The following is a 14128-nucleotide window of genomic DNA, read 5'->3' as shown; positions in this document are numbered from 1 at the left end:
CACACACAAGGACTGAACTCCAGGCCAATTGTTTTTATATCAACAGATAGTTGTTTATTTTTAGAACCAACAGGTATCAAGATATACTGTTCTCAATATGAGAGGTCTCAGATGAGTACTTTGCAGAAAGGCAATAAACTTTGTAAACACAATAGGTACAGGGGTTGCAGTAGGCAACACAATTCTACACACAATTTAGCATTGAGCTCAATGGGTTTTCCTATATAAACACAGTTGATTACTTTGTAGATTACTTTGGTAGTTCCAGGACTCGATCCTAGATTCAGTCATGGGGTCTAAGCTGAAAACACTTTAGTAAAAACGTTTGTTATTGCCGTGATTTTTTCAGTAATATAAAGCTATTTTAAAAGTTCACACTTAGAAACTTTTCAACAGAAATCTGGCAATGTTATCCAATGGGAGAAAATTCAGGTTGCAGGTAAAGTACGATCTTGTTACTTTTGTAATCCAGTACTGGGCTCCTAGGTCCAGCACTGGGGTCTCAACTTACAACAGGTAAGTAATTTCGTTGCAGTATTTCGTATGATTTTTTAAAGAATATTTCAATTTTTCAAAAGTAGACACTTAGAAGAAATTTCATGGAAAAGCAGACAATGGATTCCTATAGAGAAAATACAGATTACTAGTAAACCCGGTAAGGATTACTTTTGCGGTTCAGTACTGGGCTACAAGGTACAGTACTGGCTTCTCCCCTGATCACAGGTGAGTACTTCGGAATTCGGATGATTTTATATGAATATTGTAAGTTTCCAAAACTTCACACTTAGAAGATTTTTCGAGTCAAGCCATTCAATGTTATCCACTGGCAGGTAAGTGAGTTACCGGTTTCCAGGTGAGTACTTGACTGGTGAAGTTAAGGTTCTGGGCATAGACTCAGGGGTCCCCCAGGGTCAGGTAGGTGCAGTGTGTTCACCCTCAGCAGCACAGGGGCGGCCGGGTGCAGAGCTAGTTAGGCCCAATGATATCCAATGAGGGGCAGGGCGCCTCCGGTTGGTGGCTGCTGGCTAGCAGGCCATGCGGCTGTGGGAGCTGGTCTCCTGGTCACTTGCTCAGGGCAAATGGGAAAGTAGGATAGGGCAAAGGTGGCAAGGCCAGCGGCGCTCGGGCGGCTGGGTGCAAGGTGCTTTTGAGCCGTCGGGCGCTCAATGTGATTCAATGGGAAAGTCAAAAAATTAACAAAGGCTGCAGGCTCTGGGATGGAGACTCTTCAGGGGCAACCACCACTTAGAGAGGTAAGTTGGGATCTTGAAGCCCAGGTAGGTGCCCCAAAGGAAGGCGCAGGGGGTTGCAGGGCGCCGGGGTGTCTTTGGGTGTCGGAAAAGCTTACCCTCAGCTGGTCGCGTTTGGGGGGGGGGGCACTGGTTCCGAGTCTGCAGGCATCGCCTGGGTCGTCGAGGACGGTCTTTAGGCACTGGACTTCGGGTCCCAGTCGCCGGGGGAGCGTCCTTGTGGTCTTGGTTCACACGAGCACGTGCCAGTCTCGACGGGTGCAGAGTAGGCTGGTCCGGAGCTCCCGGACTGGCACCTGGGGTGTGGTTGCAGCAGAGCCTCTGCTGATGGGAGTCGTAATCTTCGAGAGGGTCAAGGCAGGCAGGTCCTCTGGGTGTCCCAAGGTTGCTGTCCGCAGGAGTTGCCGAGGTTAGGCAGGAGCAGGTTCCAGGATCGACAGGCCGGTAGGGCTGGGGCCAAAGTCCGTTGTTGTCGTCCTGTTAGCTGCGCGGCGGGTTTTCTTCTTGATCTTCTTCTTTCTTCTTTTCTTATCGAGATCTGAGGAAGGAAGGATCAGGGAGCCCCTAAATACTGAATTTAGGGGCTTTACAGGTAGGGCAGGGACCAATAGGTCCCGGTCATGGGGTGGGTACACCCCCTAGCCTACTCCTCTCCTATGGGAGGGGGGCAGGAGCTAGCTGTGATTGGGCAGGGCTTCCCATCTTCAAGATGGCCTGAGCCCGGGGTCGTGCTTCACCTAGTCTCACCCACCAGAGGGGTGGGGTTGGCACAGGCTGGCACACCTCCCTTCCTGACGTAGTTTTTCCCGCTAGTCTTCCCGCCAGAGTAGGGTTAGGACTGGTGGGGGCCAGTTGCTGGGTACAGCAAATGGTCTGGAGAAGCTTAGAGGTGGCAGCTTTTGAAGCTTCCCCCTGCCCATCCTGGGGGAGGAGACCTAGCACCTCGTCCAGGATTTGCATTGTTGCAGGCCCAAGAGTGCGGGGGGCTCTCCACCTAGGGGTCCAGCAACATGTCTGCTGTGTGGCAGCCTAGGCAGCCTCTCAGTCCAGACGTGGATTGTGGTTAGGTTTCAGGGGGCATCTCTAAGATGCCCTCTGTGGTGCATTTTTCATTAAATCTCACACTGGCATCAGTGTGGATTTAATGTGCGAAGAAGTTTGATACCAAACTTGTTAGTCTTCAGTGTAGCCATTATGGTGTTGTGGAGTTCGTAATGTCAACCTCCCGGCACTATATACTCCTATTGACATCACTGCACTTACAATGCCCAGGAATGGCCCTGGGTACTGAAGGGGCACAGGGCTCATGCACCTGTGCCCACACCACTGCCATAGGCCATCTAGCTAGAGGAGTGACTGATGTATGCCAGAGCAGTGGGTTTGTGGGCATGGCACTCAGGGATGTGTGCCTTGTTCACTCTTTGTTTAGTTCTGTACTTAGGCACTCAGCCTGCAAAGGCAGTGTCTGGGTGCCAGGGTACAGGGCCCCTACGGGTGGCACAATAAGTGCTGCAGTCCTTAGGGGTCTTCTCTGGTCAACATGCCCTGGGTACCTAGGGTACCATTTACTAAGGGCTGACAGGTGGCCAGAGATGCCAATTGGGTTTTAGTTTCAAAATAGTTTTAGGGAAGGAACACAGACCCTGCGTACCTGGTTGGCAGGAGCCCAGGGCACACTCATTCAAAGCACATCAGCAGTTAGAAAAAAGTGGGGGTATACTAATGCAAGAAAGATGGCACTTTCTCACACCATTGTCCACTTAGCATGTGGCAAGCTGCTGACTTTGTCTATCCCTTCCTTTAGCTTAATGGTTTTCTGAATAATCCAGTTCTTCTAAGACTTCATTCTTTCTCACCTTGCTTACTTTTATTCACTTCCTCTAAACAGTTTGAATCCCTGTTGGGCCCTTAGATTCAATAAACAATAAGAGCATACCACAAAAAAATCGGCGAGATACGAGAGTGGAAAAAAAGGAAAACCTATTCCTTTTTTTAAAAAGATCCTTCACTCACCAACCTGGTTGGTGACATGCTTCATCATAGGGGTCCCACCCGAGTAGCCGAATTCTACCCGGGTGTGCTTCAACACCCGATTACAGTGGAGCAGGTTATTTGCAACGATGGTGCAGGTGAGTGAAAAAGTGAGTTTAAAATTGTCTTTATTGTACTCCCTAAATTTTTAATATGGAGCAATAAGACCAGATTAAAACTAGGGTGGGATATAAAAGTAGGCTAGATTGACCTGCGGTAGCTACATAAAATGGTGATTGTGGTGGTTTGTGTTTCAACCTCTTTGTGGTATTTCTAGGTTTTCTTCAGGACCTGAACAAAGACCAGAGCGGTATGCACACGCTAAGATGCACCACGTCTGAGTCACTCGTGAACCATGCCGTGTACTTACAGTATTGTAACCTCTCAGCCTTCTGTGAAAGGAACAATAATATGGGACCCTCTCAGGCTTCTGTGAAAGGAAAACACCATGTCCCCTAGAACAGTCTGCTCGCATTGACACTAGTTGTGCATACGTATATTTGAATAGCTCCGACAAACAAAGCACGCTCACTTTTATGTTGAGCAATGAGACACCGACTTGAAAAATGTTTAAATGTGGCTATGTTCACACGAATAGGGGTGGGTTTTTCACTCCTGTTCGAGAATGGTAAAACGTCACCAGTAGTATGTGAATTCACAACGCACTAACTATGTCGTGCATGGTGCGTGTGCTCCCTGCACGTACCATGTAAAAAAGCTCAACGAAGATATGAACGAAAGGAATGTAATGGTCATCACACGATAATAACTTGAACTATGTGGGACTGTATATTTATTTTTCAGATTATTTCCCTTCCACAGAAGGCTGAGAGGGTACCATATTTTTTTCCTTTCACAGAAGGCGGAGAGGTTACCATACTGTAAGTACACAGCATGGTTCACGAGTGACCCAGAGACGTGGTGCACCTTAGCGTGTGCATACCGCTAGGGTGTTTTTATAGGTCCTTAAGAAAACCTAGTAATATATCACCAACAGGTTGAAACAAGTAGGCCACCACGATCACCATCTTTTGTAGATACCGCAGTTCAATTTAGCCTACTTTGGTATCACACCCTGGTTTTAATCTTTTCCTATTGCTCCATATTAAAAATTTAGGGAGTACGATAAAGACCATTTTAAACTCACTTTTTCACTCACCTGCACCATCGTTGCGAATAACCTGCTCCACTGTAATCAGGTGTTGAAGCACACCTGGGTAGCATTCGGCTGCTCGGGTGGGACCCCTATGATAAAGCATGTCACCAACCAGGTTGGTGAGTGAGGGGTCTTTTTTAAAAAAGAATCAGTTTTCCTTTTTTTCACTTATAGTGTTTCTCTGATTTCTTCTTGAGTATACTCCTTCTATTTCTAGTATATATCATAAGGTGACTAGGAGTATTCCTTTTGTTGAAACCCTTTCTCTCTAATTGTTTCATATGGGCTCTTAGATTCTACATCAACAGTGCTGCGATTTTCAGGTTGATTGCCAACTTTTTGGGGGAGTAACCTGGCCCCAAGTGCAATCCAGTTGAGAGGCTGACAGTTTCCAGATTGATTATTTTTTTATGCAACAAGATCTGCAACACCCTTGCCAAAATGAACTTTGACCCATTCCTCCAGGGCACAAAGACCGCTTCTTGAAGTTTTGTTATGGTGGGCTGATTTACAGAGCTTCGATGTTTGTTTCACTCCACACCTTCACCGGGCACTACTCTGGCACTCTGAAGTCCACAAGGCTGGCAACTATGACAGATCTTTGTTGCTGGATTTGCATTGACTACTTCATTCACACCACATTGGAGGTACTGCTTCTTCCACCTTGGAGATGCTACTTCTATATAGATTAAAGAGTTGAGTAATTTGCTGGAAAAGTCAATCAGAAGAACAAGTTACTTTAAGTAACAATCTTTCTGGTGAATTATGTTTCTACCTACAGATTCCTCACTGAACTTGCCCAACTCCTTTTTTGAAGACAAGTTATTGCATTTTTTAATGTTGGGCAACTGAGGGCCAGATTTATCAAATGGTTTTACCCATTCTGTGTCTACGGGAAAATGTGTGGTCATACATATGGCCCTTAGGTTTTTTATCACATTTTCTGTCAATTTAGTAAACCTAGTCTCCTCCTATCCTGTTAAAAAAAGAAAAGACTGGATGCTGACTTCGGCATGCCAATGTGGTGCTGTGTAAGATGCAGTGATGTAATAACCTGGGACTACTCCAAATTAGTCTAAGCCAAGGCGCTACAAGTTACTGAAGTGGAGCTATTTCAAATTTTCTGGACCCATACTGGTTCCTATAGGGCACTCGAGGTGAGAAATCTGCAGGTAGACGATGTCCACCAGAAAGATTATAACCGAAGGTAAGTAACTTGTTTGTTAGGTTAATTATTTTAGGAACATATTTTGTGAGTGTGATTAGTAATTGTCTTTTCCTACCCTTCAAATGAGGTTGTGGAATAATACGGTGCTCGGATCATACTTTAGTACAGTCTGCCTTCTTCTAAAATATTGATATAACATTTACCATTAGTCAAATGTTTACATACTGGATGTACATTTATTTTGCTAGAGTAATTTTTTTAATAAAAAGTCACCTTTACACTTACCTGTGTTTACATTAAAGTTACTATATTTTTGTTCTTTCAGTGGGAGGATTGCTTCACTCAAGGTTCTCGACTGGAGCGCTTCCTTCTCCACGTGCTGCTTCTCAAGATAGTTTTAGTCCCAGAGTCTCCTCAACAGGCCCACCCTCTTCTCATTCACCATGGTCTGTACCTGGTCCTCTCAGTTCTGCCTTTGTCATGCCAGGTTCAACACCTGAAGTACCTTTGAAGACTGTGGGAGCACGCAGGCTGCAGGGCCCGGTGCCTTTAGAGCAGTCAGTCACTCATGGCCACGGCAAGCTTCTCATGGACATGGCTCTTTTTATGGGAAGATCATTTCGTGTTGGCTGGGGTCCGAATTGGACATTAGCCCACAATGGAAAGCAACTGAGTGGATCTGGTGAGATTAGCAATCTTCAGAACTCTGAATCGATGGACTACGGATTCTTGCCCAAACCAGTCTCTGCCAAATCGTAAGTGATTTATTGTGTGAATACAACTTCACGATATTATGGAAGTGAAGGTGTACTGCCTATTGAAACACATCCTAAAATGTCAAATTTGTAGTGTTTTTTTTTTTGTGTGGCTGCCACTATTGTGCATCTGTAGCATTGTCAGAATTGGATGTGATTTATTTTTGTGTGTCATTGCTGTCTGATAGAGGCAATCAGCCACATATTCCTTACCTTAAAATTTCCCCCAGGCACAGACTGGATCGTAAAACTTTCTAGCACAACCTCAGCTCGTCGGTTGAGGTAGTTGTGCGACTCTGTAGCGACTTTGTCCGTCGGATGTGATGGAGTCCTTATAAGCCCTTTACTGCGCTACAACACAGATCTGGAGAAGCAGTTCCTCAGGCTACTTTTTTGGCCTACTACACCGTTTTTATTCTGGAACAGTGTGCCTTTTTCCATGCCTTCTGGTTTTAATCATTTTTTATTATTATTTTTTTAAGCAATTTTTATTGGGTTTTGTTCCATACATCATACAAAATCAAGTAAATGCCTATGCTCACCTACGCTCTCAAAGTAGGCCCTCAGTTATGTATCCCATCACGGGCTAGGATGTAAACAAGATAACGATACAGAACCCCAGTAAAGGATTAACCTCAACACTCTCTTTCAAGTTTCTTAAAGAACTCCCCTATAAACCCTCCCACCTCTCCAATTTCCCATCATCGATGATTACAATCAACACCAGTTGTAATATGCTGCATGCACAGGAGTGTTAAATAATGTTCTATGTGATGTGCCTGTCATGTCTAGGGGACATTCTCCAGCTGTGTGATTATTCCACTTTTTCCTCCTGCATACCATAGTCTCGCAAAGATTGCATTAATGCATCCCACGCCTGGGCTGCTTCCAAGGCCTTTTCGTTGCGTTGCCGCCGCGCAGTTTGGAACCTTAGCGCCCCCTCACCTCCGGCCCACTTAAGGAATTCATTCTTCCATCTAGTGCAATTTGGTCCTACTGTCGCATTCCAGTGCTGTGATTTCGTGTTTAGCCAATATGAGCCCCATATCTATGAATTTACTCGTAATCTTATTTTTGGGAGTATGGGGGAACCAGTGTAGAACACCCACGGCAAAGTCAAATTCCAGGTCCCTCTCAGTTACCGCTTTCAGGGTGTCTCCTACCACATTCCAGTAAGGAACTAACACAGGGCACGTCCACAGCATATGATCTAATTCTGCCCCCGCCGTCGTGCACCTGGGGCACGCTGCCGAATCCACTCCAAAGTATTTTTTGATCTTACCTGGTGTCAGGTATGCCCGATGGAGGATATAGAAGTGCACGAGCTGAAACCGTGCATTGCACGCGCTCTTCCAGGCCCTCCGCATTATCCGTGCCCACACCGTCTTGGGAATATCTTTCCCTACGACAGCTTCCCATTTTCCCTTCAGAGTTGCTAAAGGTGGCAGCCCCTCACTAAGCATTCTGGAGTAGAGGCAAGTGACCGCCTTAAAAGTGCCCGCCGCCATCATGGTATATTGGCAAGCCAATTTCGTTCTAGGCTCCATCGCACCTTCCCTCCAATGTTTCTGTATAGCTCGCGTCAGCGTGGCATGCAGCAGAAAATCCCCCCCCCAGGTAGATCGAACCTCTCTAGGAGTGTCGGGTACGGCAGCAGTTCCCTGTTTTCATACAGGTCTCCTATCATTTGAACTCCCGCCTCTTCCCAATCTCGCAGTCGCGACCAATCGCCACCATGTGGCAGCGCTGTTAGCATCTCTATGGGGATTTCAGGGGCATACGGGTGTAGCCCGCCCGCCCTTCGTTGCGACTGATTCCAGCATAACCGGATGTTTTTTTCCTCCTGAGTCAGCTCTCTAAGGTCCAATTTCTGCTGTAGCGCTATAAAAGAAAGAACATGGCGAGGTATGCCTAGGCCTCTTTTGTGCTCTGGACCTCTGAATTCACAAGCTATTTCCTGTGTGTAGACCTGCAGTTAAGCTGCCAAATAATATAGCTCTAAATCGGGAACAGCCAGACCCCCCTCCGTTTTAGACCTCAATGTCGTTAGAGCTACCCTCCGGCGCCCCGCCCCCAGAGGAAAGACACTATCATGGATTTTAGAAGGCGGAAGGTTTTGGCGGGTATCCATACTGGTAATGTCCTAAAATAATATATGAGCCGTGGAAGCGCCACCATCTTCAACAGCGCTCTTCGGCCCGCCACCGACAACGGGAGTGTAGCCCAAAAGGCCATTCTACCTTTCAGTGCCCGTAGTCCGCGTCCGATATTACCCTCAAACAGATCGGCTGGCGTGTGGTAAATGTATACTCCCAAGTATTTAAAGCAGCTGGGTTCCCACCGCATCTCTCGAGTCGTGAGGGGATGGGTTTCCCCCCCGACACACTGGGAACAGGCACGTCTTGGGCCAGTTCACCTTCAGGCCGGATAGTACCCCAAATCTCGTAAGTAGGTCTGCGGCCCTCCGCAATGCCTTGCCAGCATCTTCGAGAAAAAGCAGGAGGTCATCTGCGTACAGCGACACGTATTATCGCCCTACCCCACTGTGTAATCCCCCATAGTGGTTTCCCATTCGAATGGTCATCTCAAGGGGTTCCATCGCCAGCACGAACAACAAGGGGGGCAGCGAGCAACCCTGCCTCGTACCCCTTTCCACCGAGTATTGAGGCGATATCAATCTAGCCGTTTTCACTCTGGCCACTGCAGAGTTATATAGCACCGTCGTCCACCGCAGGTACTCGTCCCCCACACCGAAGCGTTTCAGCACTTTATAGAGATATTCCCATTCCAGGCTATTGAATGCTTTCTCTATGTCTACTGATAGTATCATAGGTTGCGAAACCTCGGGATGAGCTCCCTCCAGTTATCGCACCAAAAGGCGTATGTTCGTAGTCGTGTTGCACGTTAGTATGAAACCAGCTTGGTCCTTGTGGACTAGCGTCGTCATATGATGTAACAGACGAGACGCTAGAATGCTGCTTAGTATTTTATAATCAGTAGTGAGCATCAACAGCGGCCTATATGATGCAGTGTCTCCGGCCTCACTCCCTGGTTTCAATAAGGGTATTACCAGTGCTTCGCGCATGGAGCGTGGTAGTCGCCCCAGCTGTTTCGCTTCTTTGTAGACTTCGAGTTGCCTGGGCACTAGGTCAGTGTATTTCCCAGAGAATTCTATGGGGACACCGTCTAGGCCTGGGGTCTTGTTGCGCGCCATATGTTTTATGGCGCTCCGTATTAACCCTATCTCTATCTCCTCGCCAAGCTCTTTCGCCTGCTCATGATCCAATGTTGGAAAGCAAAGCCATTCCCGGAAGGCATCTGTGTCTGGAGCGCCGGTCACTAATGTGCTCTTGTACATAGTTTCATAGTAGCTTGCAAAGCACTGCGATATCTCAGCCTGGGTGTATACCTCTGCTCCGTCCGTTGTGCGCATGGTCACTATGGGAGACTCTCTTTTGGTGGGGTTGGCAAGCCAGGCCAACAGGGTTCCTGCTTTGTCCCCCTCTGCATGGGTTCTCGCTATGTACGCCTTATAATCGAAGCCGCGCAAGCGCTCCGTCTCTGCCGCAACCGCCTCTTTTGCCTCACTAACCTGGCCTTGCAGCTCAGGGTGACCAAGCCTTAATAGTTCTGCTTCGCGAAGCCTCTTATCAGCCCGTTCCAAGTCATCCAGGAGTACTTTCCGCACCCCTACATGTGTCCTTATAAAAAAGCCCCTGATGACGACCTTGAAAGCGTCCCACTCAGTCGCCCTCGCCTCAGTCGTGCCATCATTGTCGCCAAAGTATTGTGTGCTCTCCCAGCGCATCATGAACAAGGGGTTCTTCCAGCGTTTCGGGACGCAGCCGCCAAGTAGGGACCCTGGAGATGGTAGGTAACCACTGCAAAGTGAGTAATAAAGGGTTACGGTCCGACACTGTTCTCGACAAGTTTTCAGTTCGTACTATCGCCGGCATGAGCGTTGGGGAGCATAGCATCGCGTCTAGCCTTACATGAAGCTCGTGCATTCCCGAAAAGCAGGAGTAATCTCGGTCATGAGGATGTTGTGCACGCCAGGTGTCTGAGGCCCCACCTCGTTTGCCATTCTAATCTACCCTTGGCCGTACGGTGCGTCAGAGTCCGCCAAAGGCGGGTGTGACCTATCGAGAGATATGTCTAATATAGAGTTAAAGTCGCCACCCATTATTAGCGGCCCCACGAGAAAGTGCGCCAAGGATCCGGACAAGGTCGCTAAAAAGGACAACTGGTCAACGTTGGGCGCATATACGCTACAGAAGGCAATATCCTTACCCCGTAACCTTCCTGCTATTGCTACAAACCTGCCCTCTGGGTCAATGATCTGCTTAGTTAATTGGAACGGGATCCCAGCTCTAATCCAGATTAAGGCGCCCCTGGCAAATGCCGAATATGTGGTGTTGTATATCTGACCCCTCCACCTACGCTGCAATGCCAGTCCTTCAGCCTTTGTCAAGTGCGTCTCTTGGAGGAATGCAACCTGTACTCCCCTGCGTATCAGGTAAGCGTGGATGTTGTGGCGTCTCGTCATGGTGTGAAGCCCCCTCACATTTCAGGTCATACATCTTAAATTAGCTGAATCACCCAGTGTCCCACAGTGCGCTGTGCATTCCACCCCATCCGCCCCTCAGGAGCCCTAGGTTTGGTAATACCTCTGCATCGATGACGAGCCCTCCCCGTAACACCCCAAAAGAACCCCAACTCCACACCCCCCCCCAGAACAGGACCTAGTAACCTCCATCTAGCTCCCATCCAAACTCTCCCACATAGCAACATTGGACTAACCCAACAGTAGTCACTGTGGGTATGCCTTAAGGGCTGTTAAGGAGGGTTGGCCGCCAACGGGTAGCCGCCCAGTCCCCAAGCTCCTCTCAAATCGATCGAGCCCTAAGTAAACGACATCTTAATGATCACCCACCTCCCAGCCATATTCAGCAACTCCCGCCCACAGCAAACAGTTCACCCCAGTCTTTGAGTCGAACTCGTACAGCTCACCGGGTGCCGCTACCCTTCATCCAGCATTTCCTCCGCCGTCGCCGGTGTCACCACGGGTAAAGTTACACTGTCCGTTTCTGAACGCTCATTATCTGATTGGTCATCGCCTTTTTCCGACTCCACATCTCCCTGCAATTGGGAGGTCAGTGTGCCCGATAGGGTGGACACCACTTCTAAAATCCCAGTCGCTCAGCAGTTGTCTCCGACTGTGACGGTCTCTTCAGTCCCCTTTGTCTGTTACGGATCTGTTGCGACTTGCGCTGAGGTAATCCTTCCAAGCCTAATCTTGGTCGTTGTCCGATGACGTCCTTTTCAGATTTGTAGAGTTCTAGCCAAGCACAGGCATCATCAGGAGTATCAAAGAACCAAGTTGTATCGTCCACAATTACTCGGTCTAGCCAGGAAGAGTAGGGAATAATGCAGGCCCTCATCTCTAAGTTCCCTCTTAACTGCCAGGAAGGAGGTACGTCGGCGTTGCGTTTCGTAAGTGTAGTCAGGAAAAATGTTAACCTTGCTGTTCTCTACCTGGTAGGGGCCGTTCGCTCGTGCTGTTTGGAGTAGTAGATCTCGGTCCCGATAGTGCAATAGCCGGGCTACCACCGGGCGCGGGGGCGGCCCTGCTGCGGTGGTCTAGACTGAACTCTATGTGCCCGCTCCAGTGTGTAGAAGGTGGAGACCCTCCGGCACCACCATCGCTTGGAGCCAGTTTTCGAGATAGCGTACCATGTCTCGCCCCTCCACTTTTTCCGGCAGGCCACTATCCGAATGTTGTTTTGGCGGTTATGCCCATCGGCCTCCTCCTCCTCTCTCCTCTCCAGCGCATTAGTCATAGCGATTGTAAGGTCCTTATGTGCCGGCTCGAGGGTCTGAACTGTGTCCGTTATCAGCTTGACCCTATCGGATAGCTTCCCATGATCAGCTGGCAGCAGTCCTAGGCCCCTGGCCACCTGCGCTATATCCTGCTGGAGGGCATCTCGGGAATCTGCTATCGCAGTCCAAATCATGTCTAGCTGAAGTTGGAGTTGTGCGTCTTGTGGCTGGCCCGAGTCAGACGGCTCCCCCTTGTCCGGTGTCTCAGTGTCCGACGCTGGTTGGGCCCCACTCTTGGTCCCTTTAGGCTTACCCATGGTGGGGGTGTACCACCCACTTCATAGCTGGGGGGAAGGGAGATATAGCGCAGAAGCAATAGGATCTGCGTAGAGCAGCGTTCTGAAGTCTTCACCACTGCCACTGTTTGAGCTACAACCCAGGCACGGCGAGCACAGAGGCCGCCAGCAAAAACACAGGGAAGCCACCTCAGGCGAAAGCCGTTCTGGCCACAGTGCCGCGGCTATCAGCTGCAGCCATTCAAAGTGGGGTCGCCCAGTTCATGACAAAGCTCCAGTCCAACACCTACCGAACAACTTGGGTGTTATGCTAGCAGGATTCCAGCGCCCTCTGCGGTGTCAACTGTGAGACGGGCAACAGCACAGCGAGCGTCACAGGCCACTCTTACTGCAAAGCACATAACCCAGTTTCCTCAGCTCCAACTCATGAAACTGCCATCTCAGGGCGCAATCGCCAGCAGGGCCGCCCTTCATAACCATGTCCCGTATACACGCCTCTCAGTTGGTCAGGAGGAGCCCTGATTATCAGGGCTCAACACCATTTCATTAGGAAGGACACTCGTGAGCGGCATTCATCAGCAAAAGCCACTTCCAGTGCAGTCATAGACATTCACTCGCTCCGTTGTTATCGCTGTGCAGGCTTGCACTGCGCTCTTATGGCGGGTGACCCTACCAGAACAGACGGCGACCTTCTCCCCGTCCAGCTGTTCATTACCACCGATGGCCTCTAAGGCAGCCTGCAGTCACCACCTGTCCCGGGCTCCCGTCTGGAATCCTCGTCTCACCTCCATCAGCGCCTCCAGTACGGTGCTTCACTGTTGCGGCTCACCGCCCCTCACAGCGTCTCTTCACAGGGTACTCTAGTCCGCCTTCGTGGATGCGAACTGCTGTCAGTAGGGCGCCGAGCGGGGGCTCCATTATTGTGGGTCCAGGGGGAACCAGCGGTATCTCCACCCGACAATGACGTCCCCGCTCCCCGGATGTTATTGCAGCCTCCACTAGCTATTGTCCATGCGTGGGCCCCAGGCCATGCAACCGCAGACACCTCCAGCGCCACGAAGCTCAGCTGGTTCGTTTCTGCGGGTAATTCAGGCTGGCAATCTGAGGCCCCGGGGATCTCACGGGGCGTCGAGCAGCCCCCCCACAGCTCCGTCTCTCCGCGTTATTGGCCTCAGCCGCGGCTGCAGCGGGGGTCAGGCCCCGATGCCTCCCAGGGAATCTCGGGATGTGCCACACGTTTGGCCAGGTGGGCGTGGAGGGAGGGCGGTCCACGGCCCCTACCCCCCACACAGTTAGTAATGCCAGATATGCACCGGCCCCTTCCTCCGTCGTCTGGCGGTGGTGCAATCCGCCCTGAGGGGTCCAGTAGACAGTGGCTCCGCGTTCGGTAGTTGTTGAGAGGGCGGGTTCAACCTCGTAGGCCTCAGGGCATCGGCCCGCCGCAAAGCGATGCGGCTCTCCTCACCGGGTCAGTCGTCCACCGCTCACGTTCTCTGCGCTTGGCTCGGCCAAACACGAGCCGCCCCACAGCTGGTGTCCCTGGGCTCCGGTAGTGCTATCAGAGCCCCGGGGGACCCGCAGGGTCGTTCGTGGTCACAACCGCTCGGCGTCCCAGGGCCTCCCCTCGGCCGCCATATTATTCGCTTTGCCCA

At 50.0% G+C, this 14128-nt stretch overlaps 1 protein-coding gene across 2 annotated transcripts in view; it reads left to right on the top strand.

Annotated features, from left to right (window-relative positions):
* NUP98 (nucleoporin 98 and 96 precursor) overlaps positions 1 to 14128 on the top strand; it is a 944939-nt gene that overhangs the window by 593063 nt on the left and 337748 nt on the right. For both annotated transcript variants that reach the window (XM_086933760.1, XM_086933759.1), the window contains exon 23: positions 5931 to 6360. In XM_086933760.1, coding sequence (XP_086789886.1) covers positions 5931 to 6360 — 430 coding nt within the window. The remainder of the gene's footprint in view (positions 1 to 5930; positions 6361 to 14128) is intronic.

Source organism: Lissotriton vulgaris, chromosome 8 (assembly GCF_964263255.1).
Source record: "Lissotriton vulgaris chromosome 8, aLisVul1.2, whole genome shotgun sequence".
NCBI lineage: Eukaryota > Metazoa > Chordata > Amphibia > Caudata > Salamandridae > Lissotriton > Lissotriton vulgaris.
The sequence above is the reverse complement of the archived record's forward strand: the minus strand, read 5'-3'. Positions and strand labels throughout refer to the sequence as shown.